This window comes from Chenopodium album, chromosome 16 (genome assembly GCF_948465745.1).
Source record: "Chenopodium album chromosome 16, dcCheAlbu1.1, whole genome shotgun sequence".
NCBI classification, from domain to species: Eukaryota; Viridiplantae; Streptophyta; class Magnoliopsida; order Caryophyllales; family Amaranthaceae; genus Chenopodium; species Chenopodium album.
The window spans coordinates 50,804,806-50,820,711 of NC_137849.1; the positions used below are offsets into that span (position 1 = coordinate 50,804,806).

At 31.7% G+C, this 15,906-nt stretch overlaps 1 protein-coding gene across 1 annotated transcript; it reads left to right on the top strand.

The window, feature by feature from the left end:
* The first annotated feature begins 4,053 nt into the window (after window positions 1–4,053).
* On the top strand, window positions 4,054–15,682 carry LOC145586939 (ABC transporter G family member 25-like). Its single transcript, XM_081643914.1, has 3 exons — window positions 4,054–4,319; window positions 4,869–5,730; window positions 14,187–15,682. The coding sequence occupies exons 1-3, from the start codon at window positions 4,197–4,199 to the stop codon at window positions 15,212–15,214; spliced, it is 2,013 nt and encodes a 670-aa protein (XP_081500040.1). The 5' UTR covers window positions 4,054–4,196; the 3' UTR covers window positions 15,215–15,682.
* Window positions 15,683–15,906: the final 224 nt, after the last annotated feature.

A 15,906-nucleotide genomic window follows, 5' to 3' on the forward strand; every position in this document is an offset into this window, starting at 1 on the left:
GTGTCAACAATTTCAGCCCTTTTATTTTTGGTTCTTCATTCAAATCTTGTTATACCTAAAAATGCATGTTTTGTACGAACAAATTGAATGTGGTCTTTACTATTGATATATCAATCTTTTTGGAGTGTCATTTACGAATTTTGATGGTAAAGTTTTGGAAAGTGAGATGGAAAAATCAAAGTTCAACCCTATATCTGCATCATGAATTACTTATTAGAGAGGGAGTTATAGATATTATTACTCGGCATGATTTTCCATTGTTTCACACTTAGATAGTAACACACAAACCCCTAATTGGGGTGGAGTGTTACAAATAGCATTAGAGCTCATTAGAGCTAACTAACTCCGAGGACATGGTAATCCTGTGGGCGGAGTGGTAATTACTTTATAAATTTATATATATGCTGGCATAATAAATATATTATTAATTACAGAGTAGATTTGTTTTGATTTATATATAATTTAATTTCATGCTAATTTCACTTTATAATTCGAGATAAAAAGAGTTGAATATGCAACACATACAAGTGTGAACGAGGGAACGGAGTGTTACATGAAATCAATATGATACGAGTATAAGAGAACGAAGAAATTACAGTATAATTTTGTGTGGTAGTGTGGTGTTTTGTTAGATTATGATGATAACATGCTACACGTACAAGTGTGAATGAGTGCTTTTTAACACTATACTAGCAAGTGTGGCCACGTGAGACCTTTGCTTGCATTGTTAGATTGTTATATGGAAAATAAATTGATAAGAAGTACTGAAGATCATCCTTTAACGAAAGAAAGAAGAAGAAGTAGTGTCTAGTTTTGCTTCTACCAAAGAAAATTAGCAACTCCTTTACAATTCAATCATCCTTTAAACAAAAGAAAGAAAAACTCTAGATCGAAAAAAGACATGCATGCATGTTTTGTGGTTGGTAGCGATCTAGCAGCTGATATCGATCTCCTTCTTTTCAATGCTTTCGGCTTTTGCTTTAATTTTCTCCTGTGCTAGCTATCTTTTACTATCTATGCTACTTTTTCTTCCATATATAAGAAAGAGCTACATATATACATACAATATATAACACTACTAACAATGAGACGTCAAGATTGATCGATCGAGTAAGTGTTTAATAGAATAGACTAGAGTATGTATTAGTACCACTGCTAGCAAGCATCCACGCCCAAATTCTGCGGCTGCTAATACATGGTATCGAAAGCACATACATTTATAATATAATTCATCTGTTGTTGACTTGTTGGCTTATAATACACGACCTTAATTAGTTAATCAAGAAGTTGCATTGTTGAATTAACACGTTAGACTTATGCGTGAACATATATGGTACTCGAGTATAGTATATCCCATTGACCCCAACATCCCATGCGGCCATGGATGCATGCGATATATGCCAATATGAAGCTATATTAATAATATAATTCTATAGTAGTCATTTGTAATATTCTATAGGACCTGTTTACAATCCACCCAATAGGCAGATGGATTGTTGGTCAAAGTCCTGTGTTAATTACTAATCAAATACGAATCAACTATTCTAGTCAGCACTTTATATTCTTACAAGAATTGACAAAAAAAAAAAAAAAAAAAAAAAAATGAATTAACTAGATTAGGTGCAGGCCCATGCAGCCCGGCCCATCTCGCAAGCAATTAATAGTAAGTCTGACTAAATCAAAATGGATGAAATGAGAAAGATCCACCAGTCCCAATCCCAATTCATAACCAACTTGTAACCAATTAGCCATATGAGTTATGGCCACATCTAGGATGGAGATGCGAATTTAAATATTAAGACTAAGTAAATATACATATAGGTGCTGTTACAAAAAGCTTGCTAGTTGTAAATAAGTGTTTATATTAAAGAAGAAAAAAGTCAGTAGGTACGTAATTGCTGTTATAAGCAATTTTCTACATCTCAAAATCTTACTATGTTGTTTGTTTAGTAGTCATTTCTAGTAAATGTTCATACTACCCACTAACCATATACAGTAAGCTAGCTGGCGAAATGAATTTATGAATCCAGCATTAAGCACTAAATATTAGGCTTCCACTTCCAGGCCCTAACTTATGACTATCTATATTATTGGCACTTGTCGATGTACAAATTAAAGTAATATGTCTCCATATGAGGGGCATCCTCGGCATAAAATATTTTTGAATTATATTGTGGCGTGTTGTGTTTCAGAATGATATGACCTAGAACTAGCTCAATAAGAGGGACTAATATGTGTAGAAAAATACTATCTAATTTGAAAATTCTATTATGATTAAATCCAAACAAAATGCTTGCTCCATCTTTCACAAATTCACAATATGTATTGTTGCCCAACGCACAGATCCCACACGCATGTATTGGGCATATATATATATATAGCGTACAAGTATTGCCAATGCTTTCTATAATTGGTTGATTGAAATTCTACCAAACAATAACATTGAACTTAATTCTTTCCACGTTAAGTAATTGAGTTCAATTATAATGCCGCACTTTATTTTATTCATATATTTCAACTACTTCACGGTTTAACTCATATACTATTTTAAGTAATCTTTTAACTAAATATTGATCATGTTATTAGAACACGAGTCATCAATTGTGCCTGTTTGACAAAATTTGTGAATCTGTAAGAGAATCTCTTATGGCCTCGTGTCAAGGGTCGAGCAATATCAATGTAACATATGGACAAGTTTTATGCCAATACGACCCACTATCATCTTTACTCATAACTATAAGTAAGCAAGCTAAGGGCAAACAAGTTATATTCTAAAGTTCTACAATTAGAATTAAGAACCAAAGTAAAAAGTTAAATGATTCTACACTTAGAGATATTTAGTTACCATGAACAGCCCCGGCCCTGAGCATAGGCAAGAGGTGCGACAGCCTAGGGCCCAGGGCTGGTAGGGGCCCATAAATCTCAGATTATAAGCTCTATAAGTAATAAAACATTCATAATTTTGAAAAATTTAATGTAGCGCAGCGGAATAAAGCAGGCAAGATAGTGCTACCCCTCAAAGAAGGTGCAGGGATCGAGCCCTCCTGCTAATCTCTTTTTTCTTTTTGCATTGACAACTTTTCCCCACTCCCATGTCATTCTTTATTTAATTCTTTGGTGACCTATATGTACCTTGTTTTGTTCATTTTATTTAATTTTATTTAATTGATATTTTCTTATACTCATCCCGTCATCCGTAAATAATATTGACATTTTTATTAGTTTTATATTTCATATTAAGAACTCTCCTTTTAGATTGTATTTTTCCACCAAAAAAAATTAAATTAGTTGTGAGATTATAGCTTATGAAGTATTACATAGTAATCATACTAATATTTCTCTTTTTTTTTTCAACAACAAACTAACTACCTATTTGGCTATTTGTGAAATTGAATTAAATTTATAAATATTACTCCCTTGTTTTTTAATAAGTGCTACATTAGTACTTTTGCACTATTCACTTGCTCTCTACTCTCTTTGACTAATGATTGTGAATTTGTGATACATATATATGATATACAAAATTCAAAAGTTGCATATAATACGAATTGAATCGTAGGTAATAGAACACTTATAAAAAGAATGGAGAAACTATTACGCTAAATTGCCATTTTTTTTTTTATCATAAGGGCCCCTAATATCTTACTTTGCCTAGGGCCCATAAAATGTCAAGAACGGGCCTGACCATGAACCGCGCTCAATTTGGCAGTTGCCTCAAAGAAAAGTAAAAGGGACCCACCAACACTTTTAACACAGAGCCAGATGGCACTTGAATCCTCCACGTTGCACTCCTCTACAGTTTGGTTTCTCGCTAATGACGTGGCAACCATCATCTCTTAATCTCTTACTTAATTTCTTTAATTGTCTCATGACTTCATAAATACCATATATTATTCTTTTTTTTTTTTGTAAAAAAATAAAAATAAAAATAAAAAATCAACTTTACCAAAATAAAAATATAAAATTATAAAATCACCAAAATATAAAAATATTATTTACCCTCTTGGACCCACCACCCAAATTTAAATTAATAAATAGACCCCTCCTCTTCATTTCCTCACTTCTCTACATCTTCCCTTCACAAACTCTTTCTCTCTCTAAATACTACTACTACTTCACACAAACTTTCTCTATCTAGAAAATATTTCGTATTTCATAATTTGAATCAAACCAAACAAGCCCGTGAGGAAAAAAAAATGTCAGTATTTTATGAAGACAAACCCCCTAACCAAATCAATGGCAATACGCAAACACAATGTAATGATTTCCAAAGTCAATCACCATCTTTATTATGCTCTTCTTATCCTATCACTCTCAAGGTATGTTAATTGATGTACCAACCTTTTTTTTTTTTTTTAATTACTTCCTTCATACGTTGTCAATTTCTTGTTGACTTGCTTGGACTTTGTTGTTCTTACTTCTTCAAAGTCTACTTTCACCATAAATTATAATGTGTTTTTTGTCTGTTTTATACATAGAACGGATTTAAAAACATACTTCTAGAGGTCGACCTAGGGTAGATCGTGTTATAGAGATATGATATGTAATCAATAATGGAAATGAAAAATGTTTTATTTTTTAATATATTATTCGATATTGATTACATAGCATATCTATGATAACAGATCAAAAGTAGAGATGAATAACCTAGCCTAACAAAGTAATCACCTCAATACACTTTTTGATAATGAGGTTGAGAGTTATAGGATCCAAATTAATCAGGAATTTGACGTTTAACTCTTATGATTGAAAGAGCTGATCATAAGTCTAGTCGAAAAAATAATTATTGTACGTAATTAATAACTAGCGTCATTGTGAATGGTATAGTATGAAATTATTTACGAAATAACAAATTTATTTGTGTACAGTTTATGGACATAAGCTACAAGGTGAAGGTGGAATCAAATGAAGGGGGGAGTAACATCAAAACACTAATCTGTGGCGGCGGAAGCTCAACAACAACATCATCATCTGAGACAGCAACGACAACCACAATGATTCAAGAAAGAACGATCTTGAACGAAATAACCGGAATAGCGTCACCTGGAGAGATCGTAGCCGTGCTGGGACCATCAGGGAGCGGGAAATCAACGCTCCTAAATGCACTCGCAGGAAGAATCCGTGGACACGCACTCACCGGATCAATCCTAGCGAATGACAAAAAACTCACAAAACAAATTCAAAAAAGAACGGGATTTGTAACCCAAGATGACGTACTTTACCCTCACCTTACAGTCCGAGAAACACTCCTCTACTGCGCACTCCTCCGCTTACCAAACACCCTCACCAAAAACGACAAAATCAACGTCGTTGAGTCTGTTATGGGAGAGCTAGGACTGCATAAGTGCGGGGACACCATAATAGGGAACACATTCATACGTGGGGTCTCGGGGGGCGAGAGAAAGCGCGTGTGCATCGCACATGAGATGCTTGTGAACCCGAGTTTATTAATTTTAGACGAGCCTACTTCTGGTTTAGACTCAACCGCGGCTCACCGCTTGGTCTTAACCTTACAAGGGTTGGCTAGGAAAGGAGGCAAAACAATTATTACTTCGATTCACCAGCCTTCGAGCCGGGTTTACCAAATGTTCAACTCGGTTCTAGTTTTGTGTGATGGTAGACCGATTTATTTCGGGAAGGGTCATGACTCGATGTCGTATTTTCAGTCGGTTGGGTTCGAGCCGTCTTTCCCTATGAACCCCGCGGATTTTCTCCTTGATCTCGCTAACGGTACGTCATTTCTTCCTTGTTACACTCACTTTGATTTCTTTTTTTTTTTTTTTTTGACGTGATTAATTAAATTAGTTTATCTTGTTTTTTGAGTCGTATATAATGACGTATGCGGTGTGTGCGTGAAATTTTAAAATTAGAGGAATGTATTTTATTATAGAATGATTGTTCATCTCTTTATGTTGATGTATGTGGTTATGCTGCTAGCTCGCTGTTAAATTAGATCACTTGCACGAGCTACATGCATTCTTATAAGTTTTCCCTCGGTATTTTAGTAAGTGTATGTATTTTATTATAAAATGCTTGTTCATCAGTTTATGTGATGTGATCATGCTACCTAGCTTTTAAGTTAGACCGCTTGCATAATTGCATCCTTATAAGTTTTCCCTCGTTTTTTTCCGTAAGTGTTAGCCAGCTAACATGACAAATTGATAAAGTTACTATATTCGATATTTGAGTATATGCATTCTTAAAAGAGGTTTATCCAACTTGATTAATCTTTGGCGAGATAAGGGAATAAAAGTCACTTAAATGGCAATAAAATTTGTCCATAAATAGTACTAACCTATATAATAGGGAATTATATATACTGACATAACTAATTAAATTATTAAAGGAAAAAAATGTCGTGAGCGAAATTTGCTAGTTGTTTTTTAATTTTATTTGATGGATTGGATTCGAATAATGAGTGAAATGATCATAGAATTACGAGTAGTTTGATAAGTCAAAAATGATGTTTTGTAAACAAGAACAAAAAAAAAAACAAGTTGTTGCTTGTTCAATTGGAAGCGAGATTTTGATTGGAAGTTTGGAACCCCGCAAGTTGATAAATTTCTGGCACTAGCTAAAAAAATGAAAGTGATGGAATTTATTGAAGAAATATGTCGTATTAATTAGTCTTTTAATATGTCGGATCATCGTACAATCGACAGCATTAAAATTATTGAATTATAAGTAAAAAATTTCTCAAAATCTGATTTCATAAAATATTGTTAAGTGGGACTCTTCAACTCACACTGGAGTAATAGTAGTGCATAACATAAATAATCAGTTCGTATATATATATATATATATATATATATATATATATATATATATATATGTATGTATATATACTCTGTCCTTTAAAATTGTAGCCATTCTCTTTTAGAACATGGTCATGCAAAGCTACTACCCCACTTACGGTTATAAACTATATATAGCTCATACTTCTTACCTGCCTACCATTATTGAATATTCTGTTTTATTACACTTAAGTTCATTTATAGGTGTAGCTTACTCTCTCCGTCCTTTAATTAGATTCTTACTTCTTTCTCTATTATTTGAGAAATAAATGCTAGAAGTAAGAATTTAATTAAGAAATGGAGAGAATATTATTTATAAAGTGCAATAAATTAAGTTTAAAGAGTCCCTTACTTCCATACTTGGGCATGAAAAAGAGGGGGGCAATAATGCCGACTTGATTTTTAGAATCACGTACTCGATTCGTAGTACGAGTATTAGAAATATACCATCAATTATTTTCGAGTATAAGCCAAAATCATATCTTAAATTTTGTAACAAAATCACGTAACTTTTAATATTTCAGGCTAAGTTTGTTTCACAAGTACGCCAATACATCCAAATAGTTTAGGATCCTTTAATAAAATACTACTCCGTATAACTATGAGGCGGCTAATATAAACAGATGATTGCAATATAAAAAATTTATACAATACGAGTAATGGTTTAATAAATAGCCATATATAAATATGCTTATGTATTGGGATTTGGGAATATGCATTGTGGCAGAAAAATTGTTTTACAAAAAATGTTAAATATCTTTTGCAAACCTGAATTTCTCCAACCATCTCATTTTATTAGCCTGTACACATTTTTATTTTACAGTAAAATGCTTGGATATATCTTCTGACACTAACAAAGAGATCAGAATTGTAGGTAAATTACTTTGTAAGATTTTATCCTTTTTCCCCACTCATCAAGATTCCTAATTGATGTGTTAATACCTTAAACACCGTATACAACTAATATAGGTTAACAACCTTAGACACTATATTAATATGTGCATGTAAATCGCCTAAGCTAAAGCCTATAAATAAGGTATATGAGTAAGTAAGTAAGTAACAACTCGACTTCTTTAAGAAAAAACAAATTACTCGATAAAAGTAACCTGTCTATATGTTTCACCGAGTCTAGCTAGAAAATGTCACGACACTAGTACAACGTGATACAACGAGCTTTAATTTACCTTTATATCATCCATAGCTTTCTCTACCCCAATAATTAAAATAAAGTGTACACACACAAAATGGTACCTAATTAAAGAAAGATTGGAGATGATGAACAAAATATATATAGCCAACATGCACGACAGAGAAAGTGTGGTAGTGTTGGAGGTGGTGGGAGCAAATAGCAATTGTCCTAAATTGATAAAATTAGGATTGTTTTGCAATTGCAATTATTTTTCTTTGAATATTTCTAAGAACATGGGAAAGTTGGTGCCTTTTCTTTTCCTTTTTCTTTTTGTGTTGGATAATACTTATACAAATTTAATAATTTTACGTACCTTCTTACCAGATGTCGCCTTTTGCTTCAACTTAGCTTTCTCTTTCACACTCCTTTTCAGTCTTCAGTCCACTAATTTTTTTTTCTTTATTTTTGACTCCTTTTCCTTTATTTTTCTTCCTTTTTTCATCCTTTTTTTTTCTTTTCTTTTATTATTTGCCTTAACTTTAACCACCCACCCACAACTTTTTTTTATGTTTTGCAAAAGAGTAAGCTCAATAATTTTGGGAATTATTCTAGCCACTTTCTTTTTTTTAGTCCTTGGAAAAGTCATTACCATTTTTGCTTACATTTTAATTTACTTTAGCATTATGTAGGATAAAGTTACTATTCACCTATTCATTTTTGTGTGTGTGTTCTTAAAAATATTTATGTTTAAATGTCCCAAAAAAACTAATCATTGCCAATAACTAAAATATCATCACGAAAATTGGTGAAAATGACTGTAAGGGTTATGGATGGTCAATATATGGAGTGTAAGAAATTGAAAGCAAAAATTCAACTCATATATAATGAGCTACATATTCAAACCTTATACACTTTCATTAATAAGTCACCTCTTGAATAGTAGTTTTGCATTAAAAAAAAAAAAAACTCTTATATACTAGTTTGTTGTTCACCCAAAAAATTAAAATTTTCTTATTGGATGTATATAATCTCTTAAATGATTGTCATATATAATCTTTTAAATGATTGTCGTATATGATTATTTATTGAAATTTAAAGCACACTTTGCTTGCAATTAGATTGTCGAGCAATTATTGTAAAAAGTTTGTATTGTATTCTAGGAAACTTCCTATTCTTAAATTGAAAAAAAAAAAAAAAAATTTATTAGAAAACGGAAATCTTAGTGATAAAAGAATATACTTATTAAAGTTGATATACAACCCACCGCATAATTAATTCATTATATAATTAATTGATAAATCTCGACACAAATATATGCTGATTCCACCGTGCTCAGCTTTAATAAAATTGTTTTAACAACTCATTAGCCCATTAAATCATGCTTTGTAATGATGCTAAATTATTAATAATATTTTAATCCCAATATTCCAAATTCGAGGCTTCTTATACTTGTACGTTTCTAAGAATCTTTAAGTTATAGAAACTATACATCAAACTTTTAACATTTAAGTGTTTTTTTATAACACAATTATAAGGTATATTAAGCAAGGAATTTCCCTATATAATGCAGCATGTTAAGCATCCAATAATTAATGACACGTATTAACAAAATTAAATAAAAAAGAAGTTAATTTCACTTTTAAATAATTAACAAAAATTAATATTGCTTAAAAGAATTATGCTTTAAGACACCCTTTAAATTTAGAAATTAAATTAGAAAAACAAATCTCTTTCCTACAATTCCTTGTAGGGCAAAGACGAAGATTATCTAAGTCTGAATTGTCAAGCATTAGGGCCACAATTGCCTAATGATTACTGTGTTTAGAATCATTCTACTGGTTCAGAATTCATGCTTTTTCATAAATTCTTTTCAAAGAAAAGGGACACTCCTTAGTCCTTATGCGATTTAATTTCTTATTTGCGTGTACGTATTCTAGTTGTCTCTAATTAATAGGTCAAATTTCTATTTTAAACTGTATATTTGATCTTTAAATATATTTGTATTGTTAAAATATAAATTTCTTTGTATTAAAGTGATTTTGAGAATTTTCGAAAAAAATATCTTATTTAATTTATTGAAAATGTGACCCTGTACCAAATTAGTTATGTTATCTCATGATGGAAAGAACGTTTTTCCTGTGTGAATAAAAGACTTGCAATTAATTTCTTCAATCAAATGGTCCAAAAAAAAAAAAAAAAAAAAAAAAGATCATACATTCATACTGTATCATATCATAGGCCATGCACATTAATCTCCATACTGATAGTGACACATTATAGTTTCCCATTTCCCATACTATTAGTGAACTTTGGTCATTGCTTTGTTATCTTTTTATTTACTCTATTTTATCTCCTTTTAAAAAGGATAGTATAAATAATGAACACATATAGTCATATTAATCTTATTTATCATGATTTTTGTTATCTTTTTATTCCACTAATTAACATATCCCATATTTAGTCAAGAAAATACCTATTCTAGAAAAATGCTCATGTTTATGTGTCACGTACGAATCTATGCCTAGTGCACCCTCTTTAAACTCATAATAAAACAAAAATGTCTATTTCTTGCTAACATAATATAGCTGGATGGCAATATTTTTTTAAGAGTTATTTTATTTAAATTGGTTAGTACTATGTATGTGGATTATATTCCTATATAGTATGTCATATTTGGCTCTTTATCTTTGTTACTTTTTTTATTTGTTGCCGGAGACATGTCTCAATACTCTTAAAACAAAGTACACCAATATAGTAAATTGAATGATATTTCATAAAATTATATTTTCATAACTTTTGTGTCTTTTAAGCTTCTTTACATTTCGATATCCCATTATCTTTTTTAAAGATATTGTTCACCTTTGATGAATTGATGGTGTCTTCCTACCCTAGCCCGCCTAGAAAAGCAAAAAATTGATAACTCTTTTTCCATAAATATAAAATTCCGTATATTAATTGCATAGTTTAAAGTAAGAATGATGTGATAACACATAATTATATATCATAGATTTGTTGATAACTACTGATTAACAGACGAAACTTTCAACGTGGTCTTCCTTAATCAGTACTTAGTACTAGTGGGCAGCTTAATCAACATGGATGTTATTCTATTTCACAGTTAATGCGCGCAAGTTTTAGATTACATAGTTGAACTTCTAAAACTCTATATATAAGAAGTGAAAATGAAACTGTGAATATGTCTTAGCAAAATGTCTTTGTTAAGAAAGTAATTTAAATAAGTTCAAATTAGCTCGTTACGCAACTAACATGATATATATAATTGTTGTACAGAAAATCTTTTAGGTACTTAGCAGTAGTATCACTAATATGTACGATTCAGATCCTATAATCAAAGTCTAAGCGACATATAAGACAAACAATGCTTTAATATTAATGCACTTTTGACAAGGCATAATACCATTCATAGTCTAGTTTAATGGATGGTTGAGGTCATGGCTAATATTTGCAATGATTCACTACAATACATAGTCTTTTTGCAAACTGTTACCGTGTTACGTTCTTAGACACCATTATGAAGACAAGTATCAAGTTGGAGTATTTGATGATATGTGACGACATCAAGTACGTATGATAGCATATTAGCATATCCATAATATTAATGGAAAGTACCAAATGATTTTTGACCCCTTTTTTCTATTGGATAAGCTAAATGTGTGAAAAATAATTTTTTTTTTTAAATTATGAATTTACCACTAGTTCTTCAATGTTAGAGGTGCGAATCTTGCTAGTGCAATAGGCCTCCAATATTCTTGTTTTTTTGATAGGTATTTTGAATATTGGATTATATTTTCAAAATCATGCTAGATATTGATCGTACTATTGGTTCAAATTTTTCTCAATAAAATCATTTCTCGAATATATAGTTAGTTCAATGTACTAACTTATCAATCGTTTTCTTAAGACTGTGTATAGTTTGTTTGTTCTTTTCTCGTTTTGTTTTTAACTATTCAACATTTCAATTTTTCAATAGTACAGTGAGTTTAAATTAATTTCTAACAAATTTTTCAAATAATAATAATAATAATGGAATGTTGTGCATGTTAGCCTTTAATTTGTTTAAGTATGTGCTTAGACATTTTAGAATCATTTTCTCACTTCTCATAGTACTATTCTATTGTGTATATAACAATCTAATATATATATATATAAAGGGGAGTTTTTTCCCGAGTTTTTAGAGAGCCACGTAGGATTTAATTTTCTTAGCGAGCCACGTAGGATTATAAATCTTAGTAATAGCCAATTAAATAAGAGATTATTAATTTCTTTTAAAATTAAATAATTCAAATGCCACGTAAGCAAAATTGGCGAAGGATTTTTAAGTTTAAAATAATTAAATATTAAATACTATCTTTTAATATTAGGAATTTCATCTAAATATATAACAAATTTTAGCTAATAAATACAAAAAAAAAAAAAAAAAAAAAAATCAAACAAACCGTGCATCGCACGAGCTTCATCTAGTAATGCTTAATAGTATGTAGATAAGCTATCATATGTAACAAACATGTTAATTTTGATAGTTGTTCTCCAATAATATATTTCTCCATCAAAATAAAAGCTAAGATAAAGTGTGATCCTCACGTGGGTAGGGTTCTTCATCTCTTTGACAATTTTTTTTATACTTTTACCACTTTGCTGCTAAGCATCTTTAATAATATATCATGTCATTTCCAAGCTCAATTATAGAGTAAATAGCGCTCCATGATAGTAATACATGGCCATGTAAATGGAGTACTTTCCTAAGCTGATCTTGGACCTTTAATTTTTATATACTTTATACTATAAATCATGTAGCATCATCCAATTAACACATATTGTATGATAGTTTCAATATCATGAGCATAATACACTTTTACCATACTTTGTGCACATTTAATTAAGAAAATTTTTGCAAAAAACCACCTTTTAAATCTTGTTTTTTTGCGTATAACCACCTTTTAAAAAAAATATTGCAAAATACCACCAATTTTAAAAATTTTGTTGCAAATTACCACTTTTTTAGCCAAATTTATCAATTCTTTTATTGAATTGGGGGTAAGTTGCAATAAAAATTTTAAAAATGGTGGTTTTTTGCAACATTTTTTTTAAAAGGTGGTTAAATGCAAAAAAAAACAAGATTTAAAAGGCGGTGTTTTGCAAAAATTTCCTTTAATTAATGTAAACAATCAAGTCAACTAGAATAAATTGTCACATTGTTTAAATTTTTTTTTTTTTTTTTTTTTTTAAATAATCGTCTCAGTTCCACCATACCTTCATCATTCATATTAACGGATATGTTTATACATAATCAGATTATATCCGGATAAACATCTTATCAAACTTTATTTTTATCAAACTTACCATGTTACTTTCCTTTCCTTTTCTTTTTCCTACACCTTTATTTTAGGTTGATTTAATGTTATCAATAAAAGTATGGAATATTTATTAGAAAGTATGACCACGTGTGAGGCTACTTAGAGGGTGCTTACGCATTCAATAACGTAAACAAAAGAGCTTTTATTTTTGGTTAAATTGATGAGTGAGCACCTAAAGCTTTAATGGAGTCCCACCATACTCCACCAACATTGGCCTCCTTTTATTCTTACCTTTCTTATTGCTTCCTCTTTAGGTAGTGACACTATCTCATCACTAATCTTAATTATATATACTCTTTTAAGTTTTAATACTTGCACTATTCTATTACCACTATACTTTAATATGATTGTAATTTGATCATAGTATATTAAGTAACGTATTGATAATTGTATGTTGGACCTACTTGTTAACGGACCATCTCAACCAAAAACTTAAGCTAATGGTTGAGGCCCACAAATATGTTTTATACTCTATCACTCCCCCTCACATGAAAGGCCCTTTGGGTTTGAAATGTGGATGCAACACAGGCTCACCCATATCTGGGGCGAATTAATTCCACTTTGAAGGAAGAGTGGATGAGATTCGAACCCGTGACCTCTATGTCACGTTGGCTCCGATACCATGTTAATGGAGCATCTCAACCAAAAGCTTAAGCTGATGGTTGAGGCCCAAAAATATGTTTTATACTCTATTGTTAGAGAGCTACGAGTTATGTTTAGTCTTGAACATAATTGTCCGTCAAGTAGATAATTAGTGTTACGAGTTGTATACATGCTTATTGTTCGTCGTATACACCTTGCTAGAAAATGAACACGTAATGTTATTCCTAAGTGATTATTAAGCACTTGGATTGTGTAATGACGTTCATGAAATCGATGTGTATGCAGGCATTTCTCATCAACCAGATGGAGTAAACGAGAGTAATAAGCCAAACACAAAGCAAGCACTTGTTACAGCATACAACACTGTGTTAGCTCCTAGAGTAAAAACAGCCTGCTTAGACAACACAAGCAATAACAAGTACACTTTGCCAAAAAACACAGTTGTTGGTAGTAGAAGAAGCGCGAAGCAATACATAAAAAACGGCATTTTCTCATGGTTCAGCCAGTTTAGCATCCTTCTCCAAAGGAGCCTTAAGGAGCGAAGGCACGAGTCTTTTAACTCCCTTAGAGTATCCCAGGTAATCGCAGCTGCACTTCTAGCAGGGATTATGTGGTGGAAATCAGACTATCGAGATGTACAAGATAGGTTAGGTTTGCTCTACTTCATCTCGATTTTTTGGGGTGTGTTTCCTTCTTTTAATGCTGTTTTCGCGTTCCCTCAAGACCGGTCTATCTTTGTTAAGGAGCGTGCCTCTGGAATGTACTCCTTGTCTTCTTACTTTATGGCTCGAATCATAGGTGATCTTCCCTTGGAGCTAATTCTACCATCAATTTTTCTTACATTGGTGTATTGGATGACTGGCTTAAGGCCTGAACTTTGGACATTCCTACAGTCCTTGGGTGTTATTATAGGGTACGTGCTCGTTGCACAAGGCCTTGGGCTTGCTCTAGGCGCGATTATAATGGATGCCAAACGAGCTTCTACGATTGTTACAATCATTATGTTGGCTTGTGTTTTGACCGGAGGATTCTATGTGCATAAATTGCCAAGGTGTTTGAGTTGGATTAAGTATGCTTCACTTACATTTTATTGCTATCGTCTACTGATCGATGTGCAATATAATGGGGGAGAAAGAATTTCGCGGTTCTTTGGTTGCTCGACCCATCATTCGATGAATGTGGCTAATTGCAAGTTCATCGAAGAAGACATTGTAGGGCAGATCAGTCCCCTAGCAAGTGTAGGAGTGATGTTGATCATGTTTGTTGGGTTCAGGTTATTGGCTTACATTGCATTAAAGCGTATGAAGGTTTGAACGTTTTTTTAAATTAACCACATTATTAGTAAGTTACTATTACTCCCTCTGTCCGGAAATAATTATCACATTGACATGCATGGGTACGTATTGTGACAACTAAATCCTTACAGTGGGAGTACATATATATGATCCGATCCATAATCATCTTTCAATCCTGAGAAGATTATGGTTCGAGCTTTCGTGTTCACGATGATGGTCTGATCAAGTTGTGGAACAGCTAGCCTTGTGGGAAGCTGTGGAACAGCTAGCCTTGTGGGAAGCTGCATGGTGTACTAGGAAGCTAACAAATTCCAGTTTTCCCCCTTTTATTTTGAAATGCAGTTTGTAAAGATTTTTAGCAAAGAGGCATAACTGAACCCCTACTTCATAATTGGAGTTGTAATTTTTTTCCCCAAGTTTGTTAAATGTATATATACGGTATTTATACTAGTATTTATTAATAGTAATAAACAGGATTAAATTTCACTTTGATAGTGGGCATTTGCTTGACTCTTTTTTATACTTTTTGTTAGCATAAATTTTCAAGCTTCACATCATTAAAGTGAAATTATCCACACCATTTGAGAAATTAAGATGATGACTTTTCACATAATTGAGAAGTCATAATGTAAACAGCTAATTATGCAAAACAAACAAAATACTTTTTTTATCCAATTAGGCAATTAGATCACTCACTTGTTTATAATTGA

Excerpts from the sequence above, each read along its gene's own strand:
- LOC145586939 (XM_081643914.1), top strand. The coding sequence starts at position 4,197 with ATGTCAGTATTTTATGAAGACAAACCCCCTAACCAAATCAATGGCAAT. Across the intron at positions 4,320-4,868 it reads CTTATCCTATCACTCTCAAG|TTTATGGACATAAGCTACAA; the intron begins GTATGTTAATTG and ends ATTTGTGTACAG. Across the intron at positions 5,731-14,186 it reads TCTCCTTGATCTCGCTAACG|GCATTTCTCATCAACCAGAT; the intron begins GTACGTCATTTC and ends ATGTGTATGCAG.